Below are 26,140 nucleotides of genomic sequence, written 5' to 3'. Positions count from 1 at the left end.
TATGAAGGCATGACTAATTGCTGCCCTCCACACATTACTAGCATTGGAAACCACCACAGTAACTTGCAGTATTAGTTCTGCCGGATTTAACACATGCAAGCAAACCATTTACCACGTACCAATACCCAAAAAGCTCACAGAGCACTGCTGGCAACCTACCTGTTGAATACAACAGGACAACACAAAGCAGTTTCCTTTAACTGCCCTGTAGTGTCCTGGCTGCTTCTGCACGTACTGCTTTGTTGCATCCAGCATGGGAAGACAGCAAATATTACCTCGGAAAATCCCAAGGTACAACCCCAGGGCAAAGTTTCCTGCCATTTGGAGCACGCGGGGTAGCGACATCCACACACTGCTAGGCTTGAAGGCTACGACTCCGTTTTTGCTGTGTATTTTAAACGCATTTCTTTCGTTGCAGCCAAAGATGGCAATTTGTTAAATTGTATAGCCGGGTGGCTAGCCCTCGGTACGCCGCAGACAGCAGTCTGTACTCACTACGGCAGTGACAGGCAGCCAGGTCGTCTCCATCCACACCCTACGGGCCAGGCTCTGGCTCTGGGCTGGAAGCACCGAGCCAGGACCGGTCCCCAGCGCTCCCCAAGCTCCGGAGCTGCCTCGCAGCAGCGCTGCCAGCACAACCTGGGGAAGGAATACACCGCACGGGCAGAAAAGGAGCAGCACAGGTCTCTCCAGGGCCACCAGCGTGACCAGTGCCTGCCCTTGGGCAACAGACAGCCCTAGGCACCCCGGCCCTACGAAGGTCTGAGCGAGTTTCCCAAAGCTGGGGCTCTGCAGCGACAGGCGACCGCTGCTCCAGCAGCGCCATGCCCACCGTGCGATACGGAAGGGGCAAGCCCCCCGCTGGTGGCTCTCGTGACCAAAATTTGAGAGGTAGGTGATCAATCACATTTCAGAACAGTATTTTACATCAATAACGTTTTACTACATATTTTATTACATCAATGGCTTGAAAAAATTTTATTTGATGTCAGCAAACATTGGAAATCATAGAAAAATGAATTATGTAGAATTTCACAAAGGAATTTACCCCACTATAATTCCTCATACAGTAAAATAATTCAAAACCAAATGTTACTTTTCAGTGGCTAAGCAGTTTTATAATGCTATGAACATTCATCACAGTAAGTGTGCTGAATAATAGAAAACAGGCAAAAAAGACATTTAAAATATTACTTACAACAGCATTATTACAACATACTTTCTTTAAAATCCCAACGAGTATTTTATCACTTCAAAAGCTATACAGCATTTCCATTATATTTGCAAACTTAACCTTATACATCTTTTAAAATCTTGAAAAAACTTCTTTTAAGCAATCTATAAGCAGTTAACAAAATTGATAAAATCTACATAATGGAATACTATACACTCCAGTATAAATTTTATTTTAGGAGAATATGAATGTAAACACTCATTATTATACAACATGCATAGACTATACTGACCTTCCATCTTCTGAACTGTAACTTTCACTGCAATTGTGCTTTACTATCAACAGGAAAAGCTGCATTAATCCAGGGAGTGGCAGAAAGTATTTGCTTTAGGGGCATTGCACAAGATCACTAGATTTTGACTTGCTGAAGACAAGCTGGAGCTCATAAAATGATTTTATTTTTATTTTTTTTTAAAAGAGCAAGTATCAGGCCATTCATCATTGAATGGGGTATGCATAATTTTATACAGATTTGAAAAAATGCGTTATCAGAAAAAATCTCTTAGGACATTTTTGCGCTTCACTGACTTGGGGATTTATGTTCACAAACCCAGTGATCAAGTTAGTGTAATGCACTGTTTGGCTCATATTTGGTGTGCAAGAATACCAACAGCATTTTAGCGATTTAGATAATAAAAACTGAAATTTAAAGTGACAATGAGCATATTTTAATACATAATGTTTCAGATGTCTTTGTACAGGAAAGAAAAATGTTTGTCAGGACATTGCTTTAAGAGATTAAGAGTTTTACTCTTACTGTAACTATTAAAAAAGTGTTCTAGTGAATATTTATGGGGTCTTCCTGGTTGCAAACTTGTAAAAATATATTAAGATTTCGTTATCCCCATTGGTATTAAATATATCAAGACAACCATTGTGGCTGCACTACCAGTTATGGCTACTATGGTCTTAAGCGTCTGATTGTACATTGTTGCTATATTGTTAAGCACAACTGAGGCATGTATTTTTTTTCCCTTGGTTATAAGATTATATTACAAAAGTTGATCACTGTTTCAAACCAGTTAAACACGAATATTCAAGTAACAAGGTTGTTTTAATGGATAAGCGAAAAAAGAAGTTACCTAGCACTTTACACAACTACATAAAAATTAAATAGAACAAATGAAATTTGTTTATGCATATGCAATACACTTTTATATCTTTAAGATTTCTAAAAACTAAAACTTAAACTATCATTTTCTTTAACGATACCATATTTTGCACAATAACTTATACTTAGGAGAAATAATTTCCCATTTTCCACAAAATATATATAATTATGACATTCACATTGATAGTTTAAGAAACAAAATTTAAGTGAATATTCTATCTTACGCAGTTATCTTTGTGGACCCTTCTAATCAGAATGCAACCAGTTGATGTATCTAATGCTTGATCCATTTAAAAAAGAAAAAGAGGGTCTTCACCTAAACAAGACCAAACCATTTAAACTTTCAAAAGCTAAGATGATTTCATCGCATTTAAAAACATAGTTAAAGAGAACGTAAAAAACTAAACGTTTAAAATACAGTGCTATTATATTGTATGTATCGACTACAATAAGATAGCTGTCAACTGAGAAGTAATTTAACAACTTTTTTCTTCCTAATATCATGAATTATACATGTTTCCCCCTACCCCTTGGGGATGAAGCCAAAACACAACTTTTCTGATCGTAAGATGGACAGATTTGAGGGCAAAAACCGATGAGAAGTCCTCACAGGTAACTAACTCGCCAGCAGAAGCCCTACCTGATGAATTTCACCAGCTGGGATGCAAGTTTACGCACTCCTCTCCCACTGGCATGGTCCTACCAGCGAGAAGTTTAATGCTGGAGTATTCCTAATGAGCGGCATTTCTTTCCACCAGAACTGCCAGCCGAATTTGCAGTGCTATTTGCCCAGCCTTAATCCTGATTCACACTGGCTAACGACTAGTGTCCTCTCCCACAGGAGCCTCCCAGCTCCAGCTGGCGCAGGGCTGAAGGAACGCATGCAGGTCCACCCTCAGAGCTGCCATTTCACACAGACAGCTGTAGAGATGCTGCCACAAACTTGGGTCACCTTAAGTGACTACAGGTCTCCAACAGAGGACAGGGAATAGCTCCCTTCTATCCCCTCATCACCTCAAAAGATCCCTCTGGAGCTACCAGAATGAAGCTGCTCAGAAATAGCCGCAGGAGCGGCTGAAGTAGGCCCCTTCTGGGCTAAACACTGTAGCTTGCCCTAAGAAATGCTCATCTGCTCCTTCGCCTGTGTGTCACAGCTTGATTTCTGATGTTGAATCACCTTCCCCACACGAGGTCCAAGGAAGATGTAACCTTGGCAGTAACTGAGGGAACCTCCCCTGCCTTTTCGTGGGTTGTGTCCGCACAGACAGAGGTGCCATCACAGCTCTCTGACGTTAACCTAGCTGGTTTAGGGTCAGAGGACGGAGCCACCATGGCACACACCACAGCACGGCCCAGCAGCTCAAACATCAGCACCAAGTTTGGAGCTAGCCTCTGAGCTGCAGCACCTCAGCTGCGGGTCAGGACGCAGGCGAGCTCATTTCGGGTTGTGTTAAAAGAGGCTGGTGCTGCACGCTGCTGTGTGCCACCCTGGCTCGAATCCTCTGTAGAGGAAGAGGGACAAAAAAGGTCCTTCTCTCCATCTGCAAAGACACCTGTTGGTTTCTTACCACATCATTAAATTAACCATTTTTAAATGCTTTGTGACTAGTGTTATCTTGCAGCTTCCCATCAGGCAAAAGAGTAATACTGCTGCTTCTAGCTTCTCTAAATACTGTCTGCTCAGCAGTCAACCACCCTGTTCAAGGTGCAAAGTCCTAGCGCAGGGCTTCCAAGAACAGCTCCAGTTCAAGCCAGCTGGACAGGCCACAGAACGGATCTGAGCAGAGGGCTGGGGATCTGAAAGCTGCATGCACCAAGTATTTGGAAAAGCACCTCTTAGATTTTAAATTGCATATTTTGGTTCAGAACATGAAAGCAATGTGTGCTTCAGAGGGGTTAAAATGGCCAATGAAATTAACCCGGTTCTTCTCCATTGAACTTCCAAGAGACCAAAAACTACTTTAAGGTTGAATTTCATGCTCCAACCCTCGCCCAGACTTCCACTGGGAGAAGTAGTTTGGTGTCTTTGGCTAACAGCGCTCTGAAGAGGAATGAGACACTGGGACAGAAAGTGACCTATGGTAGCCAAATGTAAAAAGGCACATATTCCAAAAAGGAGAGGCACCAGAGAAAGTTGCTTTGACTTAATCCCACAGAGGATCAGGAAAAAGAAAGTTGTGTAGCACTCATTTAACAAGTTACAATGCAAATGCTGAATGCCAGGGGTTAAATAGCGTATCAAACAGTTTCAGGTTACGTATTCCCTTTTGCACTAAATAAAAGCCATTAAAATATAAAGGAATAAAAATGCTCAGTTAGGGAGCTTTCTATGAAGCAAGAACACACAAATACAGTGGAAAGAATTGCACAAACCAGAAGTGTAATGAGTTACATTTACAACCTTGGACTGACCAAACCTTAGCAATAGAATTTCCTATCACTTTGCGTTGTTCAAGATCGCATGTTAACATGCCCTGTCATTTCAGAACAAACCTGACACCACCGGCATGTGCACAGGCCTCTCCTTTATAGAAAGCTCACTAACAATAGTGTCATCTTAAGAATACACAGGAAGCGGAGACCACAAGGCCATGCAGCAGTACGTACTTATACCCTACGGACCAAGTATTATAAGAACTCCTAACATGTAGAGTTACTGTGGGGCCTGCTAAGGAGCTCCTTGTTTTGCAGGTTGGTCAAAATTACAGACAGGTGTTACTGGTTCTAGAAATCCTCATGCTTAAGCAGGACGTTGATGAAATGGAGAGCTGAGCTACCTGGGTGCTTTTGAAAGAAAGTGGAGGCAGTATGGAGGAATGAGGGGAGATTAAGGCAGATGTAGCACAGGACTGGAAGCGTTTGCCTTTTTTTGGTAATAGCTGCTTGTCCACAGATATGATGCAGATGGCTGTCTGAGGTTTGCTAATACCTGATATCCTGGATAACACAGTAGTCAACACAAATTGTTCTAGGCTACAGCACCTTCTCACGAAGCAGATGCATATCTGACATCAAGAACAGAAGTAGCCTGGAAGGAAGAGGGAGGGGAAAAAAAAAAAACATTTAGTTTTAAAAAATGAATACACATAGGCTTTCTTGCATCTCCAAACTTTACCCCAGATTCAAGGTACTGAAAGCAACGAGACAGCCAAACCCTGGCTTATGGGGAGAATCCCAGCAGCTCCCCTTATTCTGAGCCACACCAGGTTTTGTTGGTAGAACACGAATTAAGACCAGAGCTGAGGCTGCTTTATAATCAGCAACCTTACCCAACTGCTTCAAAGGTGGGGGGGTAACTTGCTGTGAAAACACACTCAAGGGGAAAGCCCAGAGAAGTCAGGGGGGCTGATGAAGCTTTTGTTAAGCTGGTGGCCAGGCAGACAAGGCAAGCCACAGGAGAGAACACCTGAGGGACTGCTTTCAAGAGCAGGCTGCAGCTGCACCATACTGCTCAGGAGGGACCAGGAACATCCCTCCTAGCCCAAGGAGATCGCTTACAGGTCCCATTTCTCTTTGCCTCCAGAACCACCCAGGCCCCCGTTACCCAGCTCCTTGCAGCACCGTGCTTACAGTAGCTCTGATGGCAGGATCTCCACATTCACAGCCACTCTTGAGAAGCAGTATTTATGCCTGATTTGCTCAGAGAGCTTGCAGACCATTAGATCTCCATTGTGGGACAACCTTGTGCCCGTTCCTCTTGCATCGTTGTAAAAAGGTGCAGGCTGGGTAGCTGAAATCCCCACTGTGCTGCCAGCACCTTCCTCCTCCCAGCCATGACACACCAGTTCCTACTGTCCAGAATAGGCTGCATCGAGAACCACAAGCCACGTGCTGCTAGCATAAGGCATAGGCAGCATGTCACGGCTGGCAGCTCACTGCCACCCTGCCTGGCTCCCCCCAGCATCAGCCTGGTGCAGACAAGCTCTGTCCTCGTCCCTTACTGTACTGCACTTGCTTGGCTCCAGCCCGGGCACTTTCCCTCACTAGTCTGGGGCCCATGACTCCTATTCCACCAGTCATTTCACCAGACCTTGCTGTCGTTTGAGGTTAAGGTTGCGTTTAAAGCCAGACAATCTCTGAGGGCTCAGAGGAGAAAAGTTCTGCATTTAGTGCTGCACTTGTGCTGGTCACAGGAAAAGGCAGTGACATCTGCCGCTTGTTTTTCAAAGATGGCTACGTACAAGAGTACAATTACTTCTTTGCTCCACCTCCCAACTCCGTAGGAATGCAACGATTTCACTCACAACCTAAGAATGCAAGTTTTTTGAGTTCGGTTTTGTTCATCTGTCATACCTTTGGACCTAGCCCCCAGGCGTAAGTAGCTTCAGAGAACACATTACTGGGATTTGTGAAGCAATCAAGTTCTGTTCTTTGAACGTCTGAACAACAAGCAACGTACAAGTGAACCAACCACAATCAAGGCAACTTAGAAAAACATATGCAGCACATGGAGAAAGTCTTTAGTCCATGCACAACAGACCAAAATTCATCTTACACCGGTAACTGCATTTGCATTTGAGAAGATGCAGCTTTTGTGTTAAGCTGTCATGTAAAATTAGCCACAAAGGAGCCCTGTATCTGACATTTTTACATACAAACCTCTAGTGAGGTTTTTCTTCTGAAAGAAAGTGTTAATAACACATTTTTATAACGAACTTTCATATTTCAATACTCAGTAGTCTCTTGATTAACTTTAAGCACACGCTGCCTTTGGAGAAGTGTTACCTTGGTGAGCTTCTATCAAGGAGAGCAAGAAAAAGATTGTTTCTAGAATGTGTCTTCACAGAAACTGCTGTAAATTCAAGGAAATTTTGCCTCCAGGTAATTCCAGAGCAAATAGTATCACACACTTCCCTTGTTTATAGCTTTCTTCCCTTCCCTCAAGTGAAACCACTCCATGATGAAAATGAAAGAGCGAGCTTTGCCTCGGAAGACTGTAAGGTCTCACAAAGCCAAACCTTGAACAGCTCGGAGAACTGAGTGCAGGGAAAACATCCAAATGATATAAATACCTATCAGGTTTCAGCAGTAATCATTAAATCGTCCACGTGCTGCTGCTGCTGACATACCAATATCATCAGAGGGCTGCAAAATTAAGTGTTCTCTTTCCACTTCTATAGATGTCTAGAATTCCCCAAAAACAATACTGGGATTGGAATACCCAGATACAGTGAAATATGCTCAGAGATATTTTATTTTGTTTAGAAGTAAAAACTGACTGATTGAAGATACTTGTGCACACATATACACTTTTAAATATAGATATCTATTAAATATATAATATTATATATATGAACTGAGCTCAGATTGGGAACTTTACATGACTTAAGTGTGATTTACCTCATCTTCCTCTTCGGACATTTTAGTGGAATTATCGGGGGATTTTACAGGCTTCTGGCTATTGGTTCCATTTGTCTCCTCTTTGCCGTGCTCTGCCTCCCACTCCTGTAGAACTTCATCTATGTTGAAACGACGTCGGTAATTTACAAAAAAGTTTTTCACTTGCACCACAGATTTGTTTCCAATCACATCAGAGATTGCCTGAAAGTCTCGGCCGTATTTCCTGATTGCTAAAAGCAACAAGAAAAACAAAAGTAAAGTGTTATTTCCACAAAGACCACAAATTAGGCTCAAGTCACAGCATGAGGATCCAAAGCTGAACTTCTGTCCAGGTTTCAAGCCTTTCTCTGATTAAACCAGCATGAAAAAATCTAAATTCTCCATGAGACAAAATTAAGACTAGCCCTGGAGAAGAAAAGGAATTGCAGGTGTAGCAAAGATGAGCAGAAGGAAATCTAGAAGACCTGTGTAAATATGCCTGTATTACTTGAGAATTTGCACAGGCAAATAGCAAAGCAGTCTCCCCAGTGGAGTTTCACTTTCAGAAAGCTTGGACAAGAAGAGATCATGTGCAAATACTCATACGGTACAATTTACATTGCTGGGGGAGGGGTTGAGAATTGTTTCCTTGTTCAGATCTGTTCTTTAGGCATTAATAAACAGCAACATCAAAACCCTTCATTAGTTGCCGAAGTGAAACACAGCTCTGAAACGTAATAGAGTTTTGATCATAACCTCCTGAAATACAAACAGACTTGTAGTGCCATACCTTGCACAGCAAGAAGCTGCTCATCTGTGGTCCAACGTGCATTAAATTTCTGAACAACCTAGAGGTCAAAAAAATTTGGTAACTACCATTAACATAAGCAACAGCTTTCACTTGTACCCAAGTTCATAAAAAAAAAATCACAAAACCATGAGTAATTAACTGTTAGTCAAGCTATCATTCAGTTTAGTAGCAAGATGTTTTCAAAAAGAACTGCACGTGGCACCCATTCAGTTAACTGTGACACACGCGGTGCCCGTAACTTGCTGGGCAATACAGAAAGAGAGGGAATGGTCTGAGCAGATAACCAAGAGCCACAAACTCTTCAGAAGCACCTACTTGTCTTTATCACAGACACCTTCTGTAATCTTGGTCAAATTATTTCCAGCACGAGGTGCCAGAGTTGGAAGAACAACAACAAAAGCACCGAGTGCCAAGAGAAAGACAGGCCGCTAACATCTCTCCTACATTTCTCAGTATCTAGAACCACCACCTCTCACAGGGGCATATGGACACAACTCTGAAAAACATGGTTTATCTGGGATGCCAGTGCTTCTGCTAGAAACCATTTTCACATGTTAAGCCTTTTTTTTTTTTTTTTTTTTTTTAAAACTTTCTTCTTGCCTCCCATCCCCGTTATGCAGCAACAGTGAACATGGTAATAGTCTTGATTCATACTGACAACTAACACAGCACCAGCCCTAGTCTACTGGGAAGATCAATAGCTCTGGTATGTGAATACAGATTAGCTTTTATCTCCACAACAAACAAGGGTCAGAAAACGATCCTACCTCTGGAAGTCTGTATTGTTCTATCCCACCTTCAAGTTTTTCTTTGAGAGCGCTGTTTGTCTGTTTAATATTCTGAATCTGAAAAGAAAGTGTCGTCCCTTTAACAAGGATAGAGACCTTTGACAAACCTTCCAGCAGCCCTAGTGGAAATCGTACAAGTTCAGCATCCCACTTCTCCTCAGCACTTTTCTTTTTCAAAAAATTTTATTGTACTGGAATAAAGGAATGTAGGAGCAACTGGCACATTGGGAGACCCCCTTTACTTTATTCTATCCTATCCACAACTTATTTGGAGGAAGAACTGCTCCAACTTCCAGGTCTGTATAAAGCCCAGTATAAAACGAAAGCCCTGTTCACAGCAAGTAATGAATCAAAGACTGCTAGAGAGCTCTGCTTCTCCCAGAGTGCCAAGAAGGCTTCAGGCCAAAATACCAATTCTATTAAGTTTAATAAAGAGCTTGAGCCAGTTCTCTGCTTTAAAAAATACTGAAAACGTTCTCATCTAGGAAACAGAGTCATGTAGCAAACCTGTCTTTACTAATAGATATTTGAAAAACATTTGTCTGTAACATTTATCCATAACCATTTAAAAGGGAGACCTATCAGACAAACAAAAGGTACATGAAGTTTGTAAGATGCCTTTATAGGAAAGAAGAAAAAAATGTCTGGCTGTTCCACAAGTACCACAGGAAAAGGCGAAGGAAATTACAGATTGAAATCAGAAACTCCTGAATCCAGTGATACCTGAAGGAAATTCATAGTTAAAACACAAGGAACTCTAAACTGCAAGAAACTGAGAGCCAACAAAACTTCCTTCAGGTCAGTGCTGTGGATTTTCCTTCCCTTGCTTCACTTTAGGTACAAAGTATGCTGCCCACAAAAGTAAAGCATAAAAGAAGAAAGCGCAGAGCTGCATTAATTTATAGCACAGGCTAGCAGCTTGTCAATTAAGCCACATAATGATGTGCATCATCACCATCTAGCTACAAGTTCCTGGGAATTTTGCAGACGTGACAGACACTGCCACCAAAAAGAGCACTTATTCTTGCACTCTCTCATCCATACCTGTCGCTTGATTGAGACTAATTCCATATCCAGTTGTCTGAGTACAGTGGTAGCAGCTGTCGCATTGGCAGAAACAGCCTCCACGTCTTCTTGAGAGAGGAACATTCCTTTGGGAGGTTTCCTCTTTGCTCTGTTCTTGGCCTGTGTACTGTGCTTCTCCTTCTTCACCTGAGGAACGGTTTCAGCGGGTGGCACCTGAGAAATAGCAGCCATTTTACAAAACACAATGCAACGTTTTAAGTGACCAAAGAAATATTAAGGCAAGCTGTGGATGCTGTTTTCAAGAGCCCTGAAGTGATCACAAAATCTGATTCTAGATTCCTCAGCCATTTTCAAACCAGGATTTATGCCCTCAGATTAGGTAGGTGTTTTAGTTGTTCATTTTCGGTCATCCTCAAAGCTTGGAGAATGAAAAGGAGTAGCTTGCAGTCTGAAATAATTGTTTGTGCTTTAAGCAGCATGTCATACACACACTTTTATACAAATCTGTCCTTTCTCCTAGGCAGCTTTCAACATTTCCAGGACATACTTCTTGCCTCCTTCGCCCATTCTCATTTTGGGAACTGAATTTTCAGTCAGTTAAATATCCTCATTATTTGCAAACACTCCAAAACCTCCCTTCCTGCTTTCAACATCAGGTCTCAACAAATCAGTTTAACTGAACACCAGAAGAAAAAGTGGAGTCTGGAGACAGAAGAACACAGCTAGAAGAGTTTGCAGAGATTTGTTTTTCTGCACGTCAAACAAAAAGGGATAAACCAAACTTATTCAAAGGCTAAGGATGAAGGAGCAAGGTGACTACAAAGCAACTCTTCGATCATTATACGGCGTCTTGGAAGCTAAGTTTTCCTGCACAGCACTGATATATAACTGTTCCATTAAACTGATGCAGTTTGACCACAAAATTTGAAACACTTTTGAAAAAGGGAATATTTCGCACACCACTAATTTTTATGCCTTCTGTCTAAAGCAAAGAATTAGGCACACACCGCTAACAGGTATGTTAGCTAAGACGCTATACCACAGGTCCTTTCAAGAGCACATTTGATTCTCTAATACCAAAACCACCTCTTCCAGAAGTTACTTTCAATAAGCAACACATACCCAAGATTTATTATCCCATGGCTGGAATATTGCCCAGAACACAGAACAGAAGAAGTGGTTGGAGAGAGAAAGGAGGGAGGGGAGGCCGCACTCAAGTCCTCTACTTGATCACTGCCAGCTTTAAAACATTGGCTTCACTTCGCACTATTGTTCCCCTCCTAATTTGCAGCTACATGCAGTTTCTGCCCAGTCTGCGGCATTTGCTCATTAGCAAGCATTAAAACCCACATGAAGTTGCACAAAGCTCCACGTAAGCACTTGGCTCTGCCTCCCAGAGCCTGGAGAAGCCCAGTGCAGCTGCTAGCAGATAACAGCTTGCACCCTCTCCATAGGCTCAATGGCCAGAGCCGCACTGGAGCAGTAAAGCGGACAATTGGCTCTTCTCAACTTTTTTCTTGCCTCTTCCAGCACAAAGAACTCCATGAGACACAACGCCGAAGGCAAGCCCAGGAGTAAGAAATAACTATTGTTTTTTGCAGGACAGATAACAGATTTCTTTTTTTTTGCAGTGGAGAATGGGGAGCAGGAGAAACCGGGCTGGCTGAGCCACAAACAAGTGAGGTAAGCTCTGCACTCTGCTTCAGAAGCAAGCACTTTGATGACTGAGCCAGGTAAATTATTCAGCACGGTTAGATGTTTCGGATCTATTCATATTTCATCTGCATACAGAATTCCACAGGATCATGCAGTAATGCCTCGCAACAAGTTCAAGCTGCAGGGTGACCAACAGGCAGTACCTGCAGTGGAAATATCCAAGAAGCCTCAAACGTTAAGTAAAAATGGAAGCAAGTTTCAAATGATTGTTTTACACAGTTCAGAGAATGTGAAGCTCTTCTGCGCTGCGGACAAGAATCCAGACCTCCAGCAGAATGGTTTTTGACAGCTCCAAATGTTTCTAAGCCCCAGTGATATTGCACAGGCTGTGAAAATTCAAAAACCTACCCTATCTTGGAAACTTGCTTTCCTGGCCACACATTCCTGTAGAATTAAATCAACTCATGAAAAACAGAACTGAAATGCAAGGATTTAGTAGCACTCCTCTATTTATTCAGATAGTGCTGCTGCCATCCAGAACACATCAGTGATACAATCCCGCTTAATATAAACAAGGTTTCCTGAGATTTCATGGTTTAAAAACAAAGACCAAGCTCAATCCATGTAAGAGCATGGGCTGAAACGAGAGGCGTTTCCAGGAACTGCCTCAGGAAGAGAGATGTTAAGCAGTTCTTATGGAGTCAGTATCTGAGGAAACCTCAACAGTCGCACTAGCACTGAAAGTGCTAAGAAAAGGGAAGACTCCCCCTCCAATGATCCCCAAAAGAGGAAACACAGATGAGAGATTTCAGATACTCTGAGAAATCCCAGTATTACTCGACAACTCATAAAGTAACTGACACATCTTAGAGCTGGAAAAACCATTTCTGCGGGGTTGGGACAGGGAGGTTCTTTACGGTAAAAGTCCTGGGCTAGCAGTGCATTGCTGACCAAGTGGTTGAAACAACCACAACCGTCAGGAACAGACCCCCTTCCTGGATACCTGCTCTCCTGAGGCATTTTCAATCAGCCCCAGGCTCAAGTACTGCGAAATCAAATTAGCTCTGAGCAGGCTAAGCAGGTTGTCAGCTTCATTTTGCCCAGCAGAACAATCACTGTCCAGAGGAGCCCCCAGAAGGCCGCCTGCTGTTGCATCCACAGCGTGGCTGCACGCGCTTGGCCGAGTTCAGGTGACCTTTCGGACGGGTGAGAGCACACCGTGCCCTGTGCTAGTACAAAAGGGAGGGCAGTCACCTCCTGTGCAAGGCTTTCTGCAAAAAAAAAAGATGTATTGATGGTAGCTCTCTGCCATCTGCTCGCTTTCGGCCTTAAAATAGAGGCAGCTAAGCTGGGGAAGAACTACTGTTCCCTCTGTGTACCAAGTTCACAGCACACCAGCACGGGAGGGAAAGAAGCAGTAATAAAAGGGACTGAAAGGTCTCTTTACGGATGCAAGCTTTCAGAAAACTTAGGAAGAAATCCTAACTTGATTTGTTTTTATTAAAAAAAATGGGAAATTAGATGATAGTATTGATTATTCACAAGATATACGAGGCAGCTGCAGCATGCAGCTGCAGCTTAGCCAAGCGAGAATCCTTCACGTTTGGGTGTCGCTGAGGCTTTCAGGAACTCAGCTTCTTGTGAGAGTGCATGTGAGTGGCTTGACATGCACCCTGCTCCTAGGAAGTCACTGGAGATGCTGGCTTCTTCAGTGAAAGTTAACAGCTAGGCTTTTCTGGGAAGTCTACAGAGAGCACTCTGGCATGGGTGGAGAACAGACCAGCATACTGTGATTTTTCAGTTATTTCCCTTCAAAATAATTTATCAGAGGAATTAATCTCACTGACAGCAACTGACAAAAAAAATGCTCTAGGCCCTTGCTTTTGCCTGTTGTGCAATCAGTTTTAAATAATTCTAGTGTTTTTTCCTATATATAGCCTTTTAAAAAAATTAAAAATAAAATCAGATGATGATGACTCTCATCCCTGAGAGAAAGCAGGCTGTGAGAAATCAGGAGAGGGAGCTACCTCAAGGAGAGAAGCCCTTAGGGTAAACATCTTCCTCTACCGCGCACATATACAACCCATACTACTGCTGAATTGCAAGATTCTTGTTTAGTAACAGATAATCAGACAAGTTTCACACGTGAAAATAAAAGTATACACTTTCCAGTTAGGCATCACAGGTGGTTTAATGGTTTTCAGAAGTGTCTATTTGCGTGGCTCTACTTCCATCCAGAACTGGATGCCAATTTAAAACGAAGTACTTGCACCTCACTTCAAATATTATGCTTTAAGTAGGTAAAATATTCTGCATATGACAGGCTAAGGCCCCTCTGACAGATAAAAACTGGCCACACAAGATGACTCCCTTACCATGCACCACTGTAGTTGCAATCCTGGTGTCACTGAAATCCTCAGAACTACTGCTGAGGCCTTCAGCAGATCAAGAATTGACCTTAAAGTCTATGCTGCAGATAAACACACTCCTGCCAGTCTACCCAAAACAGGTCAGAGGACTTACTTCCCTTCCACCAGGCCATCCAAGGAGGAACATAAGTGCTTCTACTCCATCTCAGCACACAGTTAGCTTGACTTCAACCATCACTGAGGTGGTTCAAGCTAATGCAGCCAACCCTGAGTCAAAGGCTCTAAATGTTCACATAGTACACCAGCATGTGATGGTAAAGTCTAGAATTTTTCCAGCTCCATCCTTATTTGTCTATACTTGTCTTTATCTAAGAATAATTCTGAAGACAATCCTTTTCTTGTATGACAGCCATACAAAGCACAAATAAAGAAAATTAGATACTGTCAGCTTCTACATCAAGTAGTAAGTAAACACCTTCATTTGTACAGTAGTAAGAAAAGAATTATACCTCCTTTTTGCTCTCCTTATTTTGTTCGACTTCAATATCAATAGGGTTATTTCCATTTGCTTCCTCCATTTCATCCTCACTGGAAGACAAAAGCAAACAGCACTGTATTACTTTGTGAGGCTCTGTTTCTCTATAAATAGCATACTAAAAATGCATGGATGCATCAGCAAGTCCAACAGCTTTCCTTTCTCTTTTTCCACCAGGGTGTTTTTCTTGGGGGGTCTGTAGTGTTATTTATTTTCCCTACTTACTTGTTTTTAAGTCAAGTAATTTTTAATTATAAGCATACTAGAGACCATCTCTTTAAAGAAAGACATCAGTAGTGTATTTAGACAATGGAAGTCTGCTTAGATGAAGGCAAGACACATGAAATTGATTACATAAGTTATCTTTCAAAGAACATTGAACACTGAGCATTACAACTTTAGACAAATGCAGACAAAGAATTACAGCAAGTAGCTCTAACACAGATTTCATACAATTCTAACATTTAGCAAAAAAGATATGCACAAGATGAACTCCCTCAAGAACAAGCATAAAAATGTTTTTTCTCAGTCACAATCTGACATTTCATTCTCCCCTGTAAAAGAAAAAGAGGCATCAGTTACAGAATAATAACAGGCATAAAATTGGGGCCATATTGAAAGTGACCTTGGCACACCTGGCCAGTTTGGCTTCATTGGAATTTTAATCAGACATTAAATCGAATATATTTTCAGCATTTAGAATTTTTGTACTGTACACAACTGAAGTTAATTGCACCATTTGGGATGATGCCCAGAAACTGGAGAAAAAAGCTGATCTAATCAAAGCCTTTTTCGAATTACTATATAAGAAAACTAAACCTATTCTGTCATGTCAAACTTCACAGCCTGGATGAGGAACTTCAGCCGGAACAGGTACGTCACAGCAACACAGCGCGAGGCAGGGCAGAGGAACCCAGGCAGGAGCCGTGCTCAGCGCCTGGATGCTGGGAGCAGCCTGAACTTGTCCCCAGGGGAGCAGGGGACAGCAGGCTCGGTGGGCGCAGCAGGTGAGGTGGGTGCTAATTTCAGACTTAGCTCACGGCTGTCTCCACGCTGCTGCGCAGATGTCACCTAAGGAACAAACTGCTGGGTGACTCGAGCTGGTGTCCACCACCACAAGGGCAGTCACTCGCACGAGCTGTTCCCGCTCTCCCAAGCCACCAGCTGACCCACGAGGTTTTTAGTTTGTAAGGTATTTAGTTTGTACAATCATGATTGCAAGGAATAAAGCTCTCAAGCACCTCCCTGAGAGCTGCATACACATGGCTCCTTGCATACAGCTCAGAAGGGCTACTGAAAACCTGGTCCCAAATGCACTGGGAGCTATTTCTGTGACAACCTGAGAGGTTAGGGAATTTCCCTGCCTAGCTGCAGAAGAAATACCGCAGTACTTGAGTGAGATACCTCCGGCTGCCTCTTCTCTTAAGGCAGCTCTGCTGGAGATGGGGTTGTATTCTCACCTGGGTTCAACTGTCAGCCTTTCCACAAAAGCCAAACCCCCACAGGCTTCGCTTCACTTGCAGTTCGCTCATATTCCAGCAAGTTCTCTAGACATGAGCTAGATCAAAACCCTCTCACTCATTTTTGCAGTTTTGGACATTGATCACGACTAACTGAAGAACACATGAAATTTTGCCAGCACCCAGTGGCACAGCACATCATCAAAACTCAGGCATGCTAACTTCACCCAGCTTTATTTCCACACTCCACGTGGCTGAGCTGAAAAATCCTTTGGGAGTATAGAGGTTTGACTATTTTACATAGGGGAGGGGAAGAAGGGGAGACTAACATCAAGCTGAAGGCCTGGTGCTGAGCTTGCTGTAAATGTAAACCAAATTATGCATTTCCAGTCCAGCTGCCTTCTTCAAAGGCTGCAAAATTACAGCACGTGGCAGCCCACACAGTTCTTTCCCAGTCACCTCTTGGTCAGAGGTGCTGCTTCATCCAATAAACAGATATATGTTACCAGAGAGGTACATTTCCAAACTGCAGTACTGTCATATATGAGCACAGGAAAAAAAAAAAAAGAGAGATAGTATTAAAAAGATCCTTGACTACACAGTACTAGACAAACACACACTCCTTATAAGAGATTTTCTCTTATAAGTTACTAGGAAAAAGAAAAAAAAAAAAACAAGCAGGATGGGAAAGAAAAAAAAAATCAAGACAACCTTTGCAGAGAAGAACAGAATGAGAAAGCCAGGTCAGAGGAAGCCAACCAACTACTGAACGAGTCGGCTGGTAGTATTCTCCCTGGCCCTGCCTGTTAAACAAGTATTGTTGATCTAGTGAGAAGATGGGAGAGGTTGAGTGAGTCATTGGTGTAATACGTCTCAGCTCTCGCAATATGCATCTCTTCCCCCTTCCCAAACAGGGCTCATCATACAGCGCTGGAGCCAGCACATGGCTCTCTGGGAAGCGCTACAGCAGCGACTCCTTTGAGGGAAAAGCTTTTGCAGAACATTGCCCAGTGTGGTTAGGAGTCTTCCAAAGCCACGCATACATCTCACGATTAGGCAAGTTGGGTTGCAAAGATGTAAACTGCATTTTACTGCAGGTTGAGAAGGCACCCACATCAAGCAGATGCCCTTGCTGCTGTTCAGAGGGATGGCTTTTCTCCCATGCACCCAAGGCCACAGCATTTCTGAGGCCCTGGAGCTGAGCTCCAGAATTAGGCAAAGTCACCAAGTGGCAGCTCTAACTGCGCAGGTATTTCTAGCAGTACACACGGCCACTGGCTGACCCACCTTCTTCAAGGGCACACATCCAGGGGGGTCCAACTTGCAGGCAAAGCTGCACAAGCAGGAGTCAGGCTCATCTGCAGAAGCTGGTGACCTCCTGACCACCACCACCACCTGGATCTTAACTCAACCAGCTTCTTGGGACACCGCTCAGCTCTGACACCGTCAGAGACGTCACCCTAGGCTCCCATCTTCCCAGTCTAACTTCATTTTTCTCAGGAAACAGAGCTTGGCCCGAAAGCCTTACACTGGTAAGAGTTTTCCACGTGAAAGGCAGTGGAAAGGGGGTGTGGGTGCACATGCATAGGCTGAGAGGTGCTGCACTGGAGCCTGTGCCCCAACAGGTGCGTGTTCTCGTTCTACTGAGCATTGCATAGAGGAAATAAAGGCAAATTTCTACCTCCTTTATGACTTCCTTTTATTGTGCTGCTCATCAGCTTTTCTGGCTCTGCTGGCAACAGCGCCAAACAGCTTGTAAACACCAGTTTTAATTTCATTTTCTCCACCCTCAAGCAGTATCAGAGAAAAAAGTACCTAGAGTGCTGGGATGGTGACCACTCCACTACAGGGCAATCAGGAATTGCCCAGTGTTGGAGAAGGGAGCACAGTTAATTGCTGTCAGATTCCTTTTGGCTTTGAGCAAAGCAAAACATGCACAGCAGGGAAGAAGGAGTGGGGAAAGAAGGAGTGGTACCAGGAAACATCTGGGGGGAAACTCCTACACCTAGTTTCTTACCAACTAACAGCAATGTCTGAGGTAGTCTAAGGAAATCAGTGTGCAACAATACACAGCCTTTCTGCTTGCAAACCTACCTTTCCTCACGTTCCCTTTTTTGTTTACGAGCATGACGGTCCATCACGCTAGTTTTAGTCCTTGTCTTCTTCCAGGAGTAGTAAAATTTCACCAGGCTGGCTATTGATTTGTCAGGAAGCTGTAAATTAAACATGTATCCTTTTATATGCTTATATGTAAAGTAACCCCAGGAGTTCACCCACAATTGGTTTGGTTTTTGTCAAGGAACATCTGACTCTCTACTTCGGATTCTCTGAAAATTTCAAGCTAGGCAGTTCTGCAGCCTTTCAAAAAAAGAAAGAAAGGAAGAAAGAAAAGAAATCTGCAGGGGACTGTTTCAGGTTAATGCCTACCATTTGGGACATTAAAATCTATAAAGAGCATCTCAGCAAGCCTCCACTGACCAGCCAGGTAGCTGGTTCCCTTCAGAAAAGAGGAACATAGCAAGAACAAATCCAAAATGGATCCTTGAAAGTGAGCAAACAGTTTTAAAAGCCAACACAAGCATGTGTAAGCAAATGTAGGAATTGCTGAATTGCAGGCTACATCCCAAACAGATCTTTGATGTCAGGTTAAAAAGGCCTATTCACACCATTCACATGATGAAATCTATTCAGAGATCTCAACAAAAGATGCTTTCAAAAGGTGAAACATCATTGTCTGGTTAACTGAGGATATCAGAAAACCACAAGTCAGATTTTTTTTTGTCCTCTTACACTAACTACGATGCCCTGTAGCTATGAGAATAAAGTCTGCCTCAGGAAAGAGTAAAGCTACATTAAGCCTAGTTCTCTGCTTCTGAGGTATTCAGTATGCATATTCTTACACAGGACTTCCACAAGGTGAAAGACCAGCCTTTCGCTGAATGAAACAGGTTTTAGATAAAAGTCTGATTCAGCTTGGAGGGCAGGATGGCTGGGGAGGGAAACAAAACTGAGCATCAGCCAGACCTCTCTTACTCAGGTACTAGAGCTGAAGTCTTCACTTGCAATTAGCTGGTTCTCAGACTGCAGATTGACTTCAGGTCCTAACAACGGATCCCACCAGAACTACCACGCTGGTCCACAACCGCACACAGGCGTAACTCCACCTGCTCTGGCAGAACATGGACTGTGCCTCCTCAGTGAGCTACGCTGGTGTTGGGCTGCCAGCAGCCATGCAGCAGGCTGGTACGTTGGGATTACAGAGTTCCACAGAACAAACTCAGGGACAAGGCTGTTTGTGACAAACATCAGCTTGGCTATAAGCACACGCTGCGAGTGCCAAAACATCAGAATCAGCTCCGGTAAATAACGCAACTCACTTTTCATCCTCTGACTTCAGTGACTTTCCCTCTGTTCCAAGCCGCAACGGTGCTAATGGGCCAACAGATATAAACTAACAGCTAACACGCTCCCCGGTTCCTGTCCCCTGCTAAACACAAAGCTTCGTGCCATTTAATTCCTTTCATGCAGGGTGGTTTTTCTGGGAGCAACAGTAAAAAAAAAAAAAAAATCATTACCCAGGAACAGTGCATGAGCTTGGCTTCCCTGTATTGGAATGCACTTCACTCAGGGACAGAGTCATGTTGCTGCACATAAACTGAAGGGTGATTTTTTATTTTTATTTATTTATTTATTTATTGCTTTGGTGGTTAACCAAGCAGCAGGAAGGCCTTCACATTCCTCTTTCTTTTTTTCCCTCACCAGGATACTCCCTCCCTCCATGTAAGAAGAGAGGAATAAAGAAGAAAACTGCTTCACTCTTCAGGAGTCCCCAGCTCTCCAGACTGTCTTTATCAGCTGCCACAGTATGTGGACACCCTTGTCACCTGAACCAAGGCAGCTGGAGCCCACAGGACTGCAAGAACAAATGAACATCAGTGAAGGTACATTCAAGGAGGACATGAGGAGAGCAAGCCTCTTCCTGCCACCTTTTTGGAAAGGGACCTTGCATCTTTCCTTCATGCTTGTGAGGCAGGTTGCCTTTCCCTTTTAAGCAGGATCAGGGACACAGACCTTCAGGCGTGCTTTAAAGAGGCTGAACAAACTACAACTGCATAGGCCTGCTTCAGAAAGTCACAACCATGGTTGAAGGAGAGAGAAGAACAAAGTCTGGTTCCCACCCTGGTGACAAACTAGTCAAAGAAAGACTCAAGACTTAATTAATAAACAACATCTACATCCCATCCTCTCCATATTTCAAAAAGGCTCTCTCATTACCTTTTGCTTGAAGTCAGCTTTTTAACATCCTGCTCCCTTATCCCACACATACCCCAGCGATTCCCTTTCAGGCAGAAGTCTACCCTTGAAGTTTTCAATCTTAGTTTTAAAAATATCGCTAGCAATTGAAAGCAAAGGACTGAATACTTGATATGATATATAAACCTCCACCACAGCATCCACTGACAGTCCCAAATCACATTAAACACAGACTTCATACTCAAATAAAATGAATTCCTAAAAAGCAGGCTGCAAGAAAGGAAATCAACTTTGCACAGAGATAATCTTTACTCAGTGTGTGGGTGGGCACGTGTGTACAGACCATGCCTGAACTCCAACTGAGACAAACACTACCATGGCACACAGGGGACTGAAAACCATAATTTCCAGCCAATAAAAATTGCACAGTCAAAGTTTATCCTGAGCTGGTAAAGCACTTCAAGAAAACACTTCTGCAGAGACTCCAGAAGCAATGTTGTTTTTATCTAGTCACAGTATTATTTTTCCTCCAACATCCCCTTTGGCCCGTTTTCTCTCAAAAGCATTAGACAGCAGTTCAGCACGATCAGCACAGGAGATCATCCAACTGCCTGTTCTGCTTTTTCACTCCTCTGACACCACTTACCATCTGCTGGATCCTGTGAAAGGTTTTCCCATGGAAACTGAAGGCCTGTTCAAACAAGACCTTGTCTTCCACTGTCCACTCATCTGGGAATGGAGTAAAGTTTGGCAGATCTGCCAGAGACTTCTCGATGTTGTGCTTGTGCCAAAACAGCATCCCGAGAGCCTAGAAACAACAAGGACACCACAGAGACAACTGTAATCACGAGCTGTATTATTATATGCGTGCAAAGGGAGAGCTACAGCATTTTCCTCAGGCAACACGCTGACCATAATTTTTAATTCCCTGCTCCATCAGACACTTCTGTGTGCCAGAAACCTGGAGTTTGACCCCACACCCTGCCAGGTTTTGAGGAACTACTGAAATTCACACAAACCACGGAGGTAGCAAAGTAAGAAGGGAGTACCAACAGAGAAAGGGGAGAAGAAAATCAAAGAGGTGACTCCTACTTTACTAATCGTGATATGCACAGGACAGGTAAGAGAACACTACCTACAAACCAGACTGGACTTTAGCACTGACAAGAAGTTTCCTGACCTCCCATCGTTTCCCGTGCAGTCAGGAGGACGGTTTAGTTGGCTGGGGTTCCCTTTGGGTGTTTAGGGGCTTTTTTTGAGGGGGAGGGCAAGAAAAGGCGAGAGGGCGGGGGAAGAACCAGGAGAAGGAAGGGGCAAAGGGTGCGCGCAGCTTTGACTAGCTGCCGAGACGTCCCCGGCCAAAAGGAGGAACAAACCTCACTCGTTTTAGGGGCTGCTCATTTGTTCCCCTCAACTACATCTCGTTTCGCTGTGGCAGTCTCCGGTTTCCAGTTCCACAGGCGAAGTGCGTGCGCTGCGCTTCAGCACCTGCAAACGGTCCTCCTCCCGCCTGTCCCCAGACACTCACTCAAAGCCACCCCTCTCCCGAGGGTGATGTGTTATGACACATCACTACATCTGGCGTGCCGGTGACCACCGCGAGTCATTTTAGGAAGGCCTGACTCTGCAGAGCTAGAAACCAGCCTTTCACAAGAGCTGCAAAGTGAAAACAACACCTAACATGCTGAGTAAAACACCAGAGGAACCCGCTCAGCATATGCAAACTCAGTTTGGGTTTCGCAGCCTCGGTTACCCTCGTCTAGTAGTTTCATCCTGTCCACTCAGAGCTACAAAATCCCTCTGAGTTTGGGGTTTCCCCACCGTGCTTCGCTATGCAAAAAAGCAGTTCCCCTTTGTGTTCTTGCTTCACTGAGATCTGCACGGGGCAGGACTACGGGCATTAGCCTTATCCAAGATCTTGCCCTGACCCTGCTGGCCTTTCAGTGGCGCCTAAGCACCCTCTCTCCCCCGGTTCAAAAGTCCCTTTGCCAAGACGCAGAACAAGAAAGGCTTGGGCACGGCCCAGGCACCAGAGGTGGCCCAGAAGCCACACACCCAGTTATCTCCGTCCACTCTGGAAAGCGTGAAGCCAAAGAAACTATTCTGCAGTCGTGAAGGACCAAGCTTTCTCTCCTGTCATCCCTTCCAGCTTCAGGTATATGCTATACCAAATGTCCCTGTGAGAAAGCAAGGGGAAGACACGGAAGGAGCCATTTTGGTGCTAAACACCGCTACAGCAGGGCCAAGGGGATAGCTGCTTCCACAAAGCAAAGGGTCAAAAAAATAAAAAGCTCTTCCTTATTGCTGTAAAAAAGGAATAGATTCAATTAAAAACAACAACAACAAAAAACACCTAAGATGATGGCTTATTATAAACAGATGACACCTGTAAAGCACTGAGAAGTTCTTATACACTCCTTCACCCCGTCCTGCCCAAGGAGAGCTCTCTGCCCTCGTACACATGAGCACGCAGCTTTGCCAGCGTTATTCGTCCCAGGACATCTGACCCAGGCTGGCAGGAGAGCACAGCACACGGCCAACCCGCTGCAGCGCTCCCAAAAGCCCATAACCTCTACACCTCAGCGCGACTGCCTGCTGCAGTTTGCCAACACCAGCCCAAGCGGGCTTGCCCTGCCAGAGCCTGCCCTTTGCCTGCCTCGAGCTGGCGAGACTGAGGGGACTCCCTCGGGCACAGCCCCGAGCCCTCCGGCAGCCGCCTGCCAGCAGCAGAGCCAGCAGCGTGGCGCCTGGCCACTAGCAAGCAGGGAGAAGGGACAGTGACACGGGAGCCGTGCTGGCGCGGACACGGCCAGCTGGAGGGCCGGTGCGTGGCCCAGCCGGCCTGCCAGACAGCTCGCCGCTCGTCCTCACTGCCACGGCAGGCGGGCCCGGGTGGCACAACAGCAATCCCTGTTACGGCTGTTAGCCAGGCAACCTGCACAGGAGACCGGCTGTTTGGGAGTGCACGTGTGGGCAAGGCCTACATCAGCCAGCAGAGCCAAATCCTGAAGTGGCCAAATCCTGAAGCCCGTCCTGACTGGCTTCCAGGGGAGCCGTATGGGCTCTTCCAAAGCTACCCAGCCAACAGTGACACTCCCGGTAGCTGCTGAAGAGAAAGCGTCCCTTGGTAACACAAGCCATGGTACGCGGCAGATCCTTTCCAGTTATTTCCTAGAACTGCCTAGCTTGGTTGTCTAGGAAATCCCAAAGGACCTGGGACACATGTTCATCTCCAGAGCATTACATGAGAGCGCTGGAGAAGAAGTGGAAAAGTTTTGAGAAGGAGGGACACTTTTAGCTACCGTGCCCTGGTTTGGAGAGTCCCAAAACTTCTACTTCTGTACCCAGAGGAGGGGTGGGCAGGGGGAAGGCAGATGGGGAGGAGGTGCTAAGAGGAAAGGGTGGGAGGTATCTATTTCCAACATTAAAATGAATGCAAGGCTGTTAGCCAAATAAAGTTTTCCAAACTACAAGAATTCGGTTTGTCTAAAAATCACAAGCTTCATTTTCATCATTCTTCTGGATCAGTCTACACTCTCCAAATATTTCTCCACTGAAATGACGAAACTGGCTTTTATTATCCTGAGCTTTTATTACTCTTTTAGCAAACATTACCCACAATTTCCAGTACTTGGATATACCTATCTCAGTTGAAGTGAACCATCCAGGATTTCATTTGGATTTAAGTATGCAGCCTTTCAGTGCTTTTTTGTTCTTTTTATTGGCATTTTCTGCTCTTAGAAACTACAAATATTAACTCTGATCATCCTGAGTTTTCAGAAACTTTTGCTGGCTATTTCGATTTTAATGTTCACATCCCACAAGAAGTCTTTTTGAGGATGAATGTCAACCACTGAAAGCCTGACTCAAAGACAGCAGAATCATTTAAATAAACCCCCTGCCTGACCAAATCACAGACTTCTATGGTAATAGGCAAAAGCCTATGAACAAATTCATAAATTTTCAAGTTTTCTTAGAATCCCTTTGTAGAGATTACAGTATGTAATTTGCCAATACAGTAAGTCATGAGATTCCCCGCCTTACCTTTCCGGGCAAGTATTAGTGCATAAGGAAACTCTAGAGAGAGTTCAGAAAAATTTCCCCAGTCACTACTCATCTCCCTAGGCAAGTGTTGAAATCAATGTTAGTTAATACAGGGAAGATTAGTACACAATCCTAGACCAAGTGGAGTAAAGGAGAGGTCTGCCCCTTGAAACAGGATTTCAGTCCCTAAGCTAAAGGCAGTGGTGAAGCTGGTGAAGTTGTCTACTGGTACTGCACAGGCACCTGAAGAGCTCATTTACGAATGCCAAAATCATCTGCAACACAGTTTTAAGGTGTGTAGCCCTGGATATTGGTTTGTCTCGAAAGAACGTGATGGTTCAATAGCTCGTTAATAATCCAAGAGATCCATGAAGCAGCTGTGGAGCAGTCAACTGGAAACTGCAACACAAGCAGGCAGCAGTCCAAACACACGTCATTGGTCTTTTTAATGTTGTTTAGGGGTTCCGAAAGCGTTCAACAGGTGGTCACCTTAGGACACATAATACTTGTGGTCAAACTCTTCTAGAAACTATGACGTTGTTTTTTTTTTTTTCTTCTTTTGACTCTATGTAAAATTCAAGGTGAACTCTATAATCCCAGAGCATGGGTCACCATTAGGAACAGCCAGTTTGGGGAGAAGTAAACAGAAGAAAACAGACAGTTAAAAAAAAAAAAAAGTAAGGGAAGAAGAACTTGCAGACAGTCACTTTAAGCCAAGTTTTAATACCTGCTGAAAACAACTTTTTAAATAAAGTAAGCACTCAAAGGATCGTTACCTGCTCCATATTGTATCCATGCTTCTCTTTAGCAATGGCAATGTATTCGTCCACTGAAAAACAAAGAGAAGGCATAAGGGCATTTCATACAATTATCTCATCTCTTCTTCCCTTCCCAGGCTAAAACACAGTCCTGCAGCTCTGACTTCAGCCATGGTCTTTGTATCCTCCACACAGAACTCACATAAAGAGCTGCTGTTGCCAACCATTCAAGAAAGGAAGGAAACAAAAGAAAAAAGCCAAACTACTACATATTGTCCTTAACAAGCTTAAATGATGCACGATATCCAAGCCAGTTTCAGTACTTCTGAAACACAACATATAATATTTCAAAACAGGTATTTTTGAGTTAAAAGCACAAGCATTTCTCCTATGATCTGCTCCCATTTACTCTCTGAAAGTTTCTAATATCTTCTTCTAATATCAAGTTACCAATCTTGTTCTCCAGAACTGCAGAGATATGAGTCTCAACTCTTTTTTTTTTTCCTTTTAACCCCCCCACCCCAAAGCAGCTGTTTTCTTAAGAACCCAACACCCCAAACACGATCCATACCCTTCCAATACTGCCAGAATCCTAGCATTACACAATCACTGCGGATATCTTGGCAAATTTTTCAGTCCCTATGCCTCAGCAATTCTCATCTTGGACCAAACCCGACCTCTACATACCAGGCCCCTGCAAGTTTTTTAACCTTTATAACATGAAGATGCCCTGTGGATTTGTATTTTGTATAGACAAAACTAAATCCCAAATGTT

At 43.9% G+C, this 26,140-nt stretch overlaps 1 protein-coding gene across 1 annotated transcript in view; it reads right to left on the bottom strand.

Annotated features, from left to right (window-relative positions):
- Window positions 1-949: 949 nt before the first annotated feature.
- Window positions 950-26,140, bottom strand: part of RCOR1 (REST corepressor 1) — an 84,269-nt gene continuing 59,078 nt past the window's right edge. Inside the window, exons 4-12 of the mRNA XM_080593964.1 lie at window positions 25,384-25,436; window positions 21,210-21,371; window positions 18,404-18,522; window positions 14,824-14,902; window positions 10,308-10,502; window positions 9,243-9,320; window positions 8,455-8,512; window positions 7,686-7,915; window positions 950-5,373 (exon numbers count right to left, since the gene is read on the bottom strand). Of these exons, the coding sequence (XP_080450090.1) occupies window positions 5,332-5,373; window positions 7,686-7,915; window positions 8,455-8,512; window positions 9,243-9,320; window positions 10,308-10,502; window positions 14,824-14,902; window positions 18,404-18,522; window positions 21,210-21,371; window positions 25,384-25,436 (1,016 nt within the window). The 3' untranslated portion in view covers window positions 950-5,331. The remainder of the gene's footprint in view (window positions 5,374-7,685; window positions 7,916-8,454; window positions 8,513-9,242; window positions 9,321-10,307; window positions 10,503-14,823; window positions 14,903-18,403; window positions 18,523-21,209; window positions 21,372-25,383; window positions 25,437-26,140) is intronic.

The sequence above is a fragment of the Anser brachyrhynchus genome (assembly GCF_964034855.1).
Source record: "Anser brachyrhynchus genome assembly, chromosome: 5".
Lineage (NCBI taxonomy): Eukaryota > Metazoa > Chordata > Aves > Anseriformes > Anatidae > Anser > Anser brachyrhynchus.
This window is presented reverse-complemented; position numbering and strand designations above follow the sequence as displayed.